This window comes from Lactuca sativa, chromosome 1, assembly GCF_002870075.4.
Source record: "Lactuca sativa cultivar Salinas chromosome 1, Lsat_Salinas_v11, whole genome shotgun sequence".
NCBI lineage: Eukaryota > Viridiplantae > Streptophyta > Magnoliopsida > Asterales > Asteraceae > Lactuca > Lactuca sativa.
Genome location: NC_056623.2, coordinates 19,615,226 through 19,629,230, shown reverse-complemented (window position 1 = coordinate 19,629,230; position 14,005 = coordinate 19,615,226). Strand labels below are relative to the sequence as shown.

Below are 14,005 nucleotides of genomic sequence, written 5' to 3'. Positions count from 1 at the left end.
CCGGCCCATAACATACATAGCACATATAACATATAACATACCACATATAGCATACATATCACATATCATATCCGACCTTCCGGTCACACAGTCAAACCCTTCCGGGTACAGTATAATGAGAAGACTCACCTTGCGGACACTGGAAGATAGCAACTCCTGAAATCTCTTGCACTTGATCCTCCGAGCTACAAGCTCCCTGTCTCATCATATATCTCTTTTTAATACTTCTATCTTCCACGTTATCTGACCCTAAGAAATCACACCAGTCAACTCTAGTCAACAGTCCATTGTCAGCTCGACAGGACTCGGCGAGTTCCCTGGCGACTCGGCGAGTCTGGTCGTCCTTCAATCCTCTAAGATTCCCCTTCTACTCGTCGAGTATCCTCTTTGACTCGACGAGTCACTCCTGGAAGAATCGCGGGGCCACCCCGACTCCACTCGCCGAGTCTGAAGAACAACTCGGCGAGTCCCAGTAAATCTTCAAGCTACTCGCCGAGTCTGATCATCCGACTCGGCGAGTCCACGCCATGCAGTCGATCGAACTGCTTCCTGGGATACATATATTATCGAATAAACAAACATGGGACCTTCTGGACCTCTAAGGGTCCTAATACAAGGTTATAAACGTTGAATAACAACACAACAATCCATCTAGACTCCAAATGGGTTCCATAAACCCTAAATCTATATACACATCAATCACAGGAGAATGTAATCCGAATTATTACCTGAATGATGCACCTTCCATGTCCCCAAACTTCAGAACTCGAACTCCCTGCAGTTCCTTTAGCCAAAACCCTTCTCATCCTTGCACAACAATTCCTTCAAGGTCACCAATGGCCTTCAAACTTGCTCTAGCCGCCCCAGTCGCCTAGGGTTCTTCCCAATCGATCCAAAGTCGTGAAATGACGGCATAATAACCCTTATATACGACCCAATACTGAACGGCTAGGGTTTCCGCTGAACAGCGTCGACTCGCCGAGTCCATATCTGGACTCGTCGAGTCCAGTCGTGAACCCTCGACCAAACCTGCGACCCTACTCGGCGAGTCTGGCTCCAACTCGTCGAGTCTCCCCTTAAAAACACCCCCAAAATGCAACTTAACAATACTTGAGATTTTGGGCTGTTACACTAGTGGTCCACTAATGGCCAAATTTGCTCAATTGGGCCCAATCCCTCTAATAGGCCTTACCCTAAGCCCAAACATATCCTTGGCCTAAATTATCTGAATTCTGACGGCTTACTAAGGCCCAAAGACCCAAAGCATGGCCCAAACCGTGGCCCAATAGCACAAGGCCCATCTAACAAAGTACGCGGGGCATACATCCACGTACGCTAAGCGTACTGACTAAGTGGTGCGTACGCTGGGCATACCTTCACGTACGCTCAACGTAAACCTCTTGTTAAGTCCATTTCTCATTAAGTGCTTAATACTTAACTTCAGAAGCTATAATCACAGATCCTGGTCCTTTTCCACGTCTTAATCCATAAAGTCACTGACTTGGTGACTTTACTTGGCCCAAACAAACCCAAACTCCAAAAATGATATTCTACTTCCATGAAAAGGGCTAGATCTCATGCATGAACCCATTAAGACATTCAAGATGGAGACTTTACTGCTTATGGGACCCTTTTAGCTCTGGGGGTGGCAACCCTAAGCTCACAAACGAGATTTCACCATAAAGGTCCATGCTTGGGACCAAAATGATTCCAAAACCAAACTACACTAGATCTAAGCATTCTTAGGTAAAGTTATGAACTTTATACCTCCAAAGAGTCCCAAAGGATGATGCTATCCCAAATCCATGAGCTCCAACTTCCCAAGTTCTTCCTTGCCAACTTCTTCTTTTCCTCTTCCAAGCTTACACCACCAAAATGAGCTTCTTAAGGTTAAAACCACACAAGAATAAGGGGATGAGCCATTCTAGGTTATCTCTGAGGTTGGGGGACAGATAAGGAGGCTAGGTTTTGAGCCATTAAGTTCTTTATATAGAGGTTGGCCCTAAAATTAGGGTTTCTGGACACTGGACGTATGCTAGGCGTACGCCAAAAACACCTACGGCCATTTCCTTTTATACGCTGGGCGTAACCCAACTTATGTTGGGCGTACCCACGCGCCTTCCACTTTGCATGCACGGTCCTTCCTTGTCATTTATTTCCCTTAGGGGCCATTTTCGCCAATAATTTCTAAGAGTCATAAATCCTTCATTCTAAGTCCGTTTCCGACGAACTTTATATCCACGAAAAGGTGGCGGAAGCCTTACGCTCCCATTGACACCTACAAGTCCAAAACTTTCCGAATGAAACCCAGGACCCATAAAAGACCCAATCGCCCCTACCTTTTGGTTTCCGAGACCCCAACCGAGTACTTTCAAACAGGGTGTTACAAGTACGCTGAGCGTAATTCCAGTACGCCCCGCGTACTGCCCCAGTGTCCTCGATGGCCAATCTGGATTCGTGAGTACGCTGAGCATACCAAGGGAGGTACGCCATGCGTAACCTCACTGTGGACTTTTGGGCTAAGTCTCATTTTTGGGCCTTGATTGTTGGGCCTAGAGTTTGGGCTTGTTGCAATAAAGTTTTGGACCAGAGGATTATATATATATATATATATATATATATATATATATATATATATATATATATATATATATATATATATATATGCTTTGGGCCCTTGAGTTGGGCTTGCCACTTAGATTTGAGAGCTGGGACTCAGGAGAGCCCACTTATTATTGGGCCTTGGTGGGCCCAATGGGTTTTAGGTTATGGATGGGTTGGTTAGTGGCTACCTTTAGACCTAATGAGTAAGAGTTTGGACTTAGTTCCTAATTGGGTTAATTGTGGTTTTGGCTCATAGTTAGAAGTCGGTGCATAACAGCAACGTTTATAGGGGCTGTTCATCATCCGAGGTGAGTCTTCTCACTATACTTACCATGAGTGGTATCTATGAGTGACCGGAGGGTCTTATGTGTTTACTTGAGTTATGCATCTTGTCTGCGTGATATATATGCTATATTATGTGTTACTGAGACCGGACCGGAGGGTCCAACGAGCCGTGAGATCGGAGGGTCCACACTGAGACAAGACTGGAGGGTCCAACGAGCCGTGAGACCGTAGGGTCCACACTGAGACTATAGTGGATGGTCCAACGAGCCGTAAGACCGGACCGGAGGGTCCAACGAACTATAGCCATGAGAGACTTATTATTTGTGTATGTGTTATTTTGGGGAACTCACTAAGTTTCATATTTACTGTGTTATGTGTTATGTGTTTCAGGTTTTTTTCAGGATCGCGGGAAGGCACCGACTTGATTGTACACACCAGTAAAAGAGTTATGTTTTGAGGATCCTGAATTTTAATCAAACAATTATGGAGTTGCAAGTTGTAAATTAAATACATGAGATTTTTAATGAAATGTGTTATTAGAATTATGTGTTTTTAAATGGAAAATTTTGTTTGAAAATTTACAGTGTTACAAAAAGACTTTTTTAAAGGTATATATGAAAAGAAATCCTACACTTTAGTGTCCAAGAGCCGAAATATCCTTATTTTGGACATAAGGATTGTTACGGTAAATGTATGTCGTGATTACTCCTTAGAAAGTTAAAAATATACCACAATTTTATAGAATGAAAAACAAAAATCCGAAATCAAGATAAGTGTTCTCTTTCATTATTGATATGATCCTAAATCCCATCATCACACGTGAGACAGCTCCCATAGGGCAGGAACTCAACAAAATGGCCCCAACTCAAGTTTTACTGCCAATTAAACATGCGATCCTGTATGATTTTAGTTTCTTCAAATTTTAGATATTTTGCAAAAACAGTGATTCCAATTTCTTCACATTTTAAAAGGGCTCCATTTCAAGTTCCACTGCCAAATAAACATGTGATCAAGTATGATTTTAATTTCTTCAAATTTTAGATATTTTGCAAAAACAGTGATTCTAATTTCATCACATTTTAGATATTTTGCAAAAACAGGGAGCCAAATAGGAACCAAATGTTATTATTATTATTATTATTATTTATCTTTTTATTCATTCTAGTTGGTGCTTCGTTGATTTTAAGAGTATATGCGAAAAATAAAAGTAGGTCCTTATATATATTAGCAATCTTAAAATAAATAAAAAATTACAATATATTGTATATGATCTGTTAGTATTATCTAAAAAAATTACATCCGTTCCATATTAAATTGTCCATGTTTTTCTTTTTGGTTTGTTCCAAAATAATAACATACTTCTAAAAATAAATATTCATTTTACTAAAATACCCCTCATTATTAGTTAATCTACCATCGAATTTAATACAACAAAAAGATGAAATTAAATGTAACAAAGTGGTACAATTTTCATTTCATTTAATAAAGTTAGTGGTAATTAATAAATCTGTGTGTTTTTTGTCTGCGAACAATAATTTTGGGACGGAAGAAGTATTTATTTTTGCTAACTACTATCTATCAATTTAGTTTTCTTTTCATTAATTATTTGATGAAATAATACAAATAAAAAATAATTTTATGATTTTTTAACTTGTGATCTAAATATTTTTGTTCAATTACATATATACATATAACTGTATATAAAAAAATTGGGCCCCTTATGACATGCGGTCGCCCATGTTGCATACCTTTGAGAGTAGGGATGGAAATGGGACAGGGTTAACTATCCCTGTCCCCATCCACGATGAATGCGGAGAATCGAATCCCCTCCCCTTTAAATTCCGGGTTTTTCTCCGACCTATACTCGATCCATGAACATAATAAACTAAACGTATATAAAAAAAAATCATGTGTAATAAGTGATAAAAAAACAGAGACCATAATTAGATTATGTTTACATCAATCATAAAATCTAACAAGCATCAAAGCAAGGAGTGACGATTTGGTATACGGACCGTCGAACAAAGTGAAAATTTAAGAACTCTTGGAATTAGGAACATAATTTGGTATATGAAATCTCGGTCCAATACAAATCAATTAATCTTAGTGGACTTATTTCATAATTAATAAATTATCAATATAGTAAAATATATATATATATATATATATATATATATATATATATATATATATATATATATATATATATATATATATATATATATACACGCGGGGCGGGGGTGGGTTGGGAATTGGTATACCTGGTCCCGGCCCCATTCCCAAGTTTTAGCATAATGGGGATCCCCAACCCCATCCCCGATATCCGTTTTTATGGAGAATACCCGTTCTCAATTGGGACGGGTCAACCAGGTTTCCCACCGGAATGGGTGAAATTTCCATGTCTCTTTGAGAGACACCATAATCCTAATTTAATTCGTGACATTTATTTATCTCTTTTATCATTTTAACAAAAACAGATTATACATGACATATATGTACTTCATTTGGTACACACGTTTGAAGATTAAAATTGTTAAAGATTGTTTCCGAATTAATCCATCCATATGTACCCAATCCAATATATGAAAATATAAAATAAATAAAAAGCAACAACGATTAAATAGATGAATGCATCCAACTTCCACTATTGCAATGATACATACCAACATACACATTCTAGATATTGGTATAATATATTAGCCATAATTGCTCCTACACTATTCTGATCCCAAAACTTAAAAAATTCCGACTTCAATCTCCTCAAAGTTGCATTTTCCCCATTTACAAAAAAGAAAAAGGAAAAGATGAGCCTTCTCTTTTCTTCATGACTCCTGCCAACAAAGAAGCATCAAAATACATCTTCTCATGATATAAAGTTTAGCCTTTCGGTCTCTTAGACACCTTCCTAATCCTTTACATGCCATCTTTCTCTTGCTCCTATTTCCCATGGCCTAAGTGTTTCTTGAATGTTTGCTGGTGAATGAATCTATCATATGCTTGAAGTATCTTTAAATATAGGGGACTTTGGGGTGTATATGTGGACCTCAAATTGGTTGTGAAGACGAGTAAGTCACTAGCATGGGACCAAAAGGATGCAAAATGTTCCCAAGATAACACGATTGTCTATTTAAAGTAATTTTAATATGGTTTCCAGAACAGAAGCCATGCTTGATAGGGCCATTTCCTTAATAGTTAGTCACAATAATTGCATACTTCTGGACCATGGGATTCAAGGGTTCATGGAAGATGAGTGGTATGATTCCAGGAATTACAGATAAGTGGGGAGAGAGAGTAGCCCCATTAACAGCACTAAGATTACAACAAGGCAAAATAATTAAACGACCAAAAGGCAAATGGGATGTTGGAACGTGTATAAAAAGAAACAGTTGTTGTTTACTAACTCTAGTGTATATAATAAATCTTGTCTCAAAACAAACCCACCCTAAACTTGGATAAATCAACAAAAGTGTGGAACTAATATTAATACATATTATAGGGTTTCTTCGAGTTCATTATTTAATTAATTAGGTTCAGTTTCTTCTTCTTACTTGCTCAATCTTTCAACCCACTTTTCCTGTAATTTTCAGAAAATGGAAATGGAAATTAAGGGCACCCACAAATGGTTAGAAGTTGATGGAAAATCGTAAATGAAAATGGAAATGGAAAGGGCACGGCGTAAAACCCAACACCATTACACCACCGCAAACTTATCCGTGATTCATGTGAAACAGCTCTTGTTTTTTTTTTTTTTTTTTTTTTTTTTTTAATAAAACGTTTATTAACTTATATGATATCAAAGTGACACTAAAATTTAGAAAAAATATTTGAATTAGATTATGAAAATTCTAAAACACAATAAATCTATAAGATATTGTAGTGTTTGATAAATTTTAGAAATATATATAAAATGACAAAAACAGAAAAGATAAATTGGTATATGATTGGCTGGTTATGAAAAAAAACGAGGTTACGTTCCATATAGTTTTCAGGGGTAAAAGCGTGACGAAAAAGGTTAATTGGTTTTTTTAGGGTGAATATATAAGGATTATTTATTTGTTTTTTCCATCAAAGCATTACAAAATGCTTATTAATGTCACCTAAGGAATTGTCAACCATTACTTTCCTTCACTTTTTATTTTTTAAATTTTGGAATGTATGATGGTGGTGAAGAGTTGAAATTGAAAATGTTTATAGCTGGTGTGTTGGAATTAGAAAACCGTGATTGGTTTTGGTCGGACGTTGGTGTGGTGTTATTTGGAGAATTGTCTGAAGCCATTAAAGGTAGAGAATAGACTAAAAGAAAGTAGAGAACTCAAAATAGAAGGATTGAGTTGTGGTAAAAAATATAAGTTTTAGTTGGTATTTATATGAGTTAAAAGATTTTTTAAATTATATATTAATTTTTCCTACGATTGATCCTTTTAAAAATGGAGTGGAGAAGTGTGATGCAATCTCATAGTAGGAGGATAAAAAGTTCAGCGAAAATAAAAAGGGGATGGTGTTTGAGATTGCTTGTTTAAGGTGTTTGTTAGACTAAGGGGCGATTCAAGGCTGCATATCCAAAATACCTAGAATGGTATCAAAAAGATAAAACACTTCCTAGTCTCTTAAATTCTTCCTCACAAGAAGAAGTAATGATGGAGGTTATGAGCTATGTTTTAGACGCTATGAGTTAGTCTTATCTTCGAGTTACGATTTGGTAAGCTTACATCAATAGATATAAACGAGGCAACTAAAAGAACTATACATATCAAATAAACTAAGGATAAACATAAGATTTAGTTGATGATTCGATATTTGATGTCTATTATTAATATTTCTATCATTCACACATTTAATACTTTTATATTATTTTGTTTAAGACAACCACCAAGTCTTAGTGAAGGATGAATATATTAATAGAAAATGGGGTAGTTACTTTCATTCTTTATTTAATGAATCTAGTGAGCTCATGATGAATAAAAATTTAAAGGGCATTGAAGGGCACCGACAGACGTCAATGAGTATACTAGCATGATGATCGATAAAGAGGAAGTGAAACGAGAACTATAGAGGATGAGGATGGACAAAGTCGTCGACGTGAACCAAATCCCTAGCATTATGTGGCTGTGCCTTATGAAGGAGGAGAGTGGTTGAAAAACCTATTTAATATTACCTTAAAATCATACAAGATGCCTAAGTAGTGGAGATCTAGTATTGTGATTCCCGTATATAAGAATAAAGAAGATGCCCTAAGTTGCAATAACTATAGATGAATCAAACTCTTTGTCCGTACAATGAAGCTTTGGAAGAGAGTGTTGGAGACTAGGATAAGAAAAGACACATTAGTAGTTGAAAACCAATTTGGCTACATGCTTAGGAGGTCCACGACTGCAATCCACATACTTAGATGTGTTTTAGAAAAGTTTAGAGAAAGAAGCATGGACCTCACTATAGTGTTTGAAGGAAGACGATTCAGAGGACTTTTTTAAGCCATAAGGGTATTGTGGTACTATGTTAAGCCTATATGTGACATGTACTGTCGGTCTACAACATGTGTCCGAAATGCATTTGACATCACATAGTCTTTCCATGTTAGACATGGACTCCATCAGGGTTTTGACACTTATCCCTTATATCTCGTCCCTGATTATGGACGAGGTATCACACAAGGTATAAAGAGATACCAAGGTGTATGCTTTTTTTTACAGACGATATTGTTTTAGTTTCAGAGAATATGAGTGAGCTGAATGCTAGGTTAGATACCTAGAAGGCATCGTTGGAAGAAAAAAGGGATTAGGATCAACACATCTAAGACTGCTTATTTACGATGCAATTTTAATGGGGAGCAAAATGATGAAAGGGTAGAAGTGTGTATCCGTGAGCATATCCTAATACTGAATGAGAGCTTCAGGTGTTGATGATGATGTCACTCACTGTATAAAGGGGGGATCGATAAAACGGATAACAACCACTTGAGTTTTGTATGATAAGAACGTCCCTTTGAAACTTATGGGAAAATTTTATAGGGTGTCTGTAAGGTCGGTTATGTTGTATGGATTTGAATGTTGGTCGACTAAGAAGGATCATTAGAGGAAGATTAAGGTCTCAAAGATTAGGTTCCTACTATGTATGTTTGGTAGAACCTGTTGGACTGAGTTCCGAACTCGACTATCGAAAACTCACTAGGAACTAGGCAATCAACGGGAAAGTTAGGGAAGGAAGATTGAGGTGATTTAGATATGTCCGTATGAGACAACCAATGGCTACACTTATGAGGGCAGAGACGATTATTGTAGGTGGTGAGAGGAGGACACCCACGAAAAAAGTGGATAAATAGTGTGATGTTTGACTTGAAAGAGTCGAGTTTTTGCAAGAAGGAAGGCAGAGATATATGATTAGGATATGAGTAGACATTAGGTTTAATCGTTGTTTGTACTTCTAGTCCTTGAGGTGAGCCTTTGTTTATGTTAGTTGTGAGTCTGATCTTTGTTCCTTCTTACTGTCCGCTTGTATTTGTTAGTATATGCTTCAACTTATGGCTAATGGTTGCTCCGTGCGTTATTGATAGTATTTGCTTGCATTGTACATACTATGTACGCGTAGAACTTTTAGGAAGACCTTTGTTTGAGCTTGTATTTTTGTATGTATTCATATAGTTTGCATATCTCTATCCCAATAAACTAAACGTAGAATGAATTTACAAGGAAAAAAGCCAAAAATACAGAAGAATCTTGTAAACACAAATCAAAATCAGTATCATATACACTGTTGTAATAACTTTATACAACTATTTGTATTTTTTTTTTTACATTTACATTTTGCCAACCAAAATAATGCAAAATGCACTACAATGTTACAAGGAATTTGCGAAAAAAAAAAAAGCATCCCCACTCCAGTTTCTTCTTTGCAACTTCACAACTACTAAAAGCTATACATCACATACAGGTAATCGGTCCTCAATATTAACACGACAAATAGGGCACTTTTTACACTTTTCAGAGCACACACTGCACACACAAAAGTCAAAAGAAATCAAAACACATAACATAACAGGTGCAAAAAGACAAAAATGCCCTCATCCTCACTAGGGGTACCTGCAAAGAACCCAATGGCGACAAGGGAGGAGTACTATGCTTATCTCTCTTTCAAAGCAAACCCTACACAGAATTTTTTCCTGCCACAATGTGTTCAAATTAATCATCATATCATAAAATTACTTAAAAGAACAAAAAAAGAGATAAACATTTATAATTGATACATTTTGAAGTGTTTCATATTCCTGCTGGCTGATTTTCTTGATTTCAGTTTGCTCACCAAGTGCAGCCTGAAGTCTCCAAACCTAAAAAAAGAATTAAATTTTTTAACCATGAATTACAACAACAAATATTCATGTGTATAAATGTTTTCATGACAAAATTTATTTGGATACACAAAGAGAATAATTATTCATGTCAGTGCTTATTTACCTCCTCAGCAAGATCCTTCTTGGGCATTTTCTTTACTACTTCAGGTGAATATCCACAAAAAGTATTATAACTTCACACATAACAAAACAAAAACATCAACTAAATAAATAAAAAAGGGTATAAAACAGCAACATATTTTCTGATTTGTCCCACATAAATAAAAAAGTATACCTAATGACACTTTTTTTTTTTTTTTAAAAAGTACACTGACCATGTATGTACTAAAAAAGGTAAAAGTAATCAATAGAGTAATATACATATTTCAAATAATCATTAATCTTTAAATAATAAAAAAAAAAAAGAACAGGACTTACCCCGATGCTCCATCGTGGTAAAGTCGTGCCTGTTCTTCTTGGCTTTCTTTATCAATAGACCACCAACCAAGCAACCTAAAAAAACATGGTGAGTAATTTAATTTAAGGTTTTGGTTTTTGGACATTTTTTTATTGAATCTTTTTATGTTCACTTGGTTTTTACCTAGAACCATGGTACAAATACCCAAAGCAGTCACGTGCTCTAGCAGAAAAAATAAAATATCTTCCTGTACCGGACCCCACACGTAGTAAAATGACAATTTTCTCCACCAATCTTGATGCTGAAAAAAAAACTCCTGTCCCTTGAAGTACAAGTAAAGGAGAGAAGACTACCCACAGAGGGATAAAACCAGCAGCAAAAGGTTTTCTCTGAAACTCAAAAGGACCAATTAATATGTAGTAAATTCAAATTACTTTTTACTGCATTGGGTGAAAAAGACGTAAATGCCCTTTCAAGCTTATCATTGAAAAAAGCCTTGGAAAGGTTGTCTGTCCAGTTGTGTTGTGTGTAAAAAATGAAGGTTAAGAAGAGGACAGAAGATGATATATATATATATATATATATATATATATATATATATATATATATATATATATATATATATATATACCTCCAAGTGCATACAAAGCAGGATTTGAAAGACAATGATGGGTATTTTGGTAATATGACCACCTATGTCTTGCAGACCACACATTCTATCTTCAGAAATACCATCTGAGGAAACCAGTAAGCCATTATTCCAGTTCAGATATCTGACAGATGTCGATGGATAAGTGGCTTCAGGTGTTTGGGAATCTCTGTGAATCGCAGGATTAGACCACTTTGTGCAAACAAGAAATGCAAAGCACTCTGCAATACTGTATACCACAAACTGCAAAAAGTTAGAAATTTAAAAAAGAAAAAAAAATGGAATTTTTGTGTACATGAAGGGGAAAATACCCAAAATTTATGAACAAGTCCCACCAACCTAAAGCGCCTATATCACCTGCTAAATTGAAGTAATTAGAAACAGATATGATGTCTCATTTTCTTCTTTTAACATCAATGATAAAACAAATTATATAAAAGATAGTAATTTGAGTGGAATATTACCACATAGCTTCAGAAGGGTGAATAAGGTAGCAGCAATGAAGAAGATCATGGAGATAGAAACCCAAAAATGCTGAAAAAAAATATAAAAATCGAATGGGATATTTAGTAGTAGTTTTGTAATCAATTTAAGCAAGATTCATGTAGAATTTCATCATAACAACAATGCATAGTTGATGTTTTCTTGTTGCTTAGATTATTATTTTGATAATATTGTTTTTAAACAGGACAAACAATGGACATTTTGAAAAATAAATTAGATAATTATTTTTGTAATTATCATAGAAAATAAACTTACAGGAAGAGTCTCCCATATTGCATCATCACTCAAATTTTCCTCATCACCTGGTAGTAAAGCTTTGCACATTCTGTACATAAAAGATTTTGGGAGTTAAATATAAGATTAATTCAAACAAATAAATCCATTTTGTGCACTAAAAGGACATCAAGAATTGTAGATAATCACCAAAAAAATCCAAAAAAGAAAAGCACCTGATGTTATCGATAAGAATTGCTATTTCAAATGCCAACAAGGGAAGAAAGACCATCTTCAAGTCAACAGCAGGAACTTTCATAACTACAAAAAAAAAAAAAAAATCAACAACCTCTAAGAACCTTAAACAACATATATAATATAAACAAAGGATGAAAGACACCATTTGTTTATCATAAACTTCAAAGTCCAAACCTTTTTTTCAATAACAATGAGAGTTTCATTAGATGAGAATTTAGATATCAGATAATGTAGATTCACAAAGCTCAAAAGCATATGCAAATGAAGTAAATATGTTTGAGTACCATATACACTCTCCAGAAAGACACAAAGAAGCAGTTCAAATGCAACAAGCAAAGGCATGCCAACAATTGCATGACATGGTGCCCACTGCATAAACAGAGAGTAGGATTGCATAATGCATATTGTAAAAACTGGTCTATATTCTAATATATTATACACCAAACAAAACAAGTCTATTAATTATATTATATAAATTTAAAAAATACAACAAAAAGTAGAAAAGAAGATCATAATTCATACATGACGATCATGGGGAGCTGAAGGTGTAGGTAAAGAGAATCTTCCTCTGGCAACAACTACATGAAATATGAAAAGTGGGAAAAAGACAACCCTGCATAATTTTAAAAAAAAAATGTTGTAAAATAAATGGTAACATCACATGTGGCATGTTAACATATCCCTGTTTGAAAAAGTCCCCATTATATGACAAGAATCAAACACTTTTGTTGATTATATCGACTACATTCAATTGATGTAGACTTGATAAAAAGATTGGAAAGATCATCTACTCAAGAATCAGTTCCCTGTTTCAAACTTTATAAACCATTGGAAAGAAGATACTCCTTCCGTTCCACAAAAAGAGCCATACTTCTGTTTTATGTCAAATCTACAACTTTACAAATGTAAAATCAAAAAGAATTTGTAGTAGAGTTAACACCATGTTTATTCTGTTTGCAGTTATTACTACAATGGTGATATTGTCACAAAATTATCTCTCACAATTTTTACTACATGTCAATTTCGAAATCTTAAAGTAACTTGTAAGACATCGAAAGTCAAAGTATAACTTCGCTCCCCCCTCCCCTCAAAACATGGTGTAACTTGACACCCCCCAAAAAAAATATGTTTTGACTTCATAAAATAAAAATCATGAACAGAAAACCTAAAAACATGCAGTAGGACTGTATCCATATAATAATTTTTGAAGTAATCGAAATTAAAGCAAATGAAAAGTAAAACTGACCACCAAGAGGAGAAGATAGGGTGATCCAGTTTGAGAACGAGCAAGAGGGTAAAGCAGAAGAGTAAAGTATGAGCAGAGAAAGCCTGTAGGGACTTTGCTACTCTTCGCCAGCTCATTTTTCTTTCTTACAAGCCTGCAAACTCTAGAATTAATGCTTTTTCTCCGGGATAATGGATAAAGATGATGATTGAGATGCAGGAACCCTAGAAATTTCTTGTAATAAGGACTTTGAGATTTTAAGTTAGGTTTAATGAAGAAACAAAAATGGATTATTATTATTATTATTATTATTATTTATTTTTTAAATGCCGCTAACTTTGGAGAAAAAAACAAATGTTACTTAATTTAGTTAAAAATTAATAATTTGATTTAAATAGCCATTTTTGCACGGTTTTAGTCAAAATCCTTGCAAAAGCATTTCGTATTTATTTTGGTGTATTTGTAAGGATCGAGAAAACAAGGGGGCATAATTTTTTCATATAAAAATTCACATTCATATATTAA

The 14,005-nt window shown here is 35.2% G+C and overlaps 1 protein-coding gene across 2 annotated transcripts; it reads right to left on the bottom strand.

The window, feature by feature from the left end:
• Nucleotides 1-9,581: 9,581 nt before the first annotated feature.
• On the bottom strand, nt 9,582-13,741 carry LOC111915731 (uncharacterized). Of its 2 annotated transcripts, none has more exons than XM_023911370.3 (14): nt 13,502-13,741; nt 12,778-12,868; nt 12,540-12,624; nt 12,234-12,318; nt 12,040-12,109; nt 11,745-11,814; nt 11,592-11,640; nt 11,263-11,509; nt 10,815-11,020; nt 10,652-10,726; nt 10,338-10,407; nt 10,130-10,210; nt 9,966-10,045; nt 9,582-9,878 (listed from the first exon to the last, which is right to left on the bottom strand). In XM_023911370.3, the coding sequence occupies exons 1-14, from the start codon at nt 13,615-13,617 to the stop codon at nt 9,800-9,802; spliced, it is 1,404 nt and encodes a 467-aa protein (XP_023767138.1). In that variant the 5' UTR covers nt 13,618-13,741; the 3' UTR covers nt 9,582-9,799. The 2 variants fall into 2 exon arrangements, with proteins under 2 accessions (XP_023767138.1, XP_023767139.1); XM_023911371.3 differs by having other exon boundaries at nt 11,592-11,637; nt 13,502-13,740.
• Between the last annotated feature and the right edge of the window lie 264 nt (nt 13,742-14,005).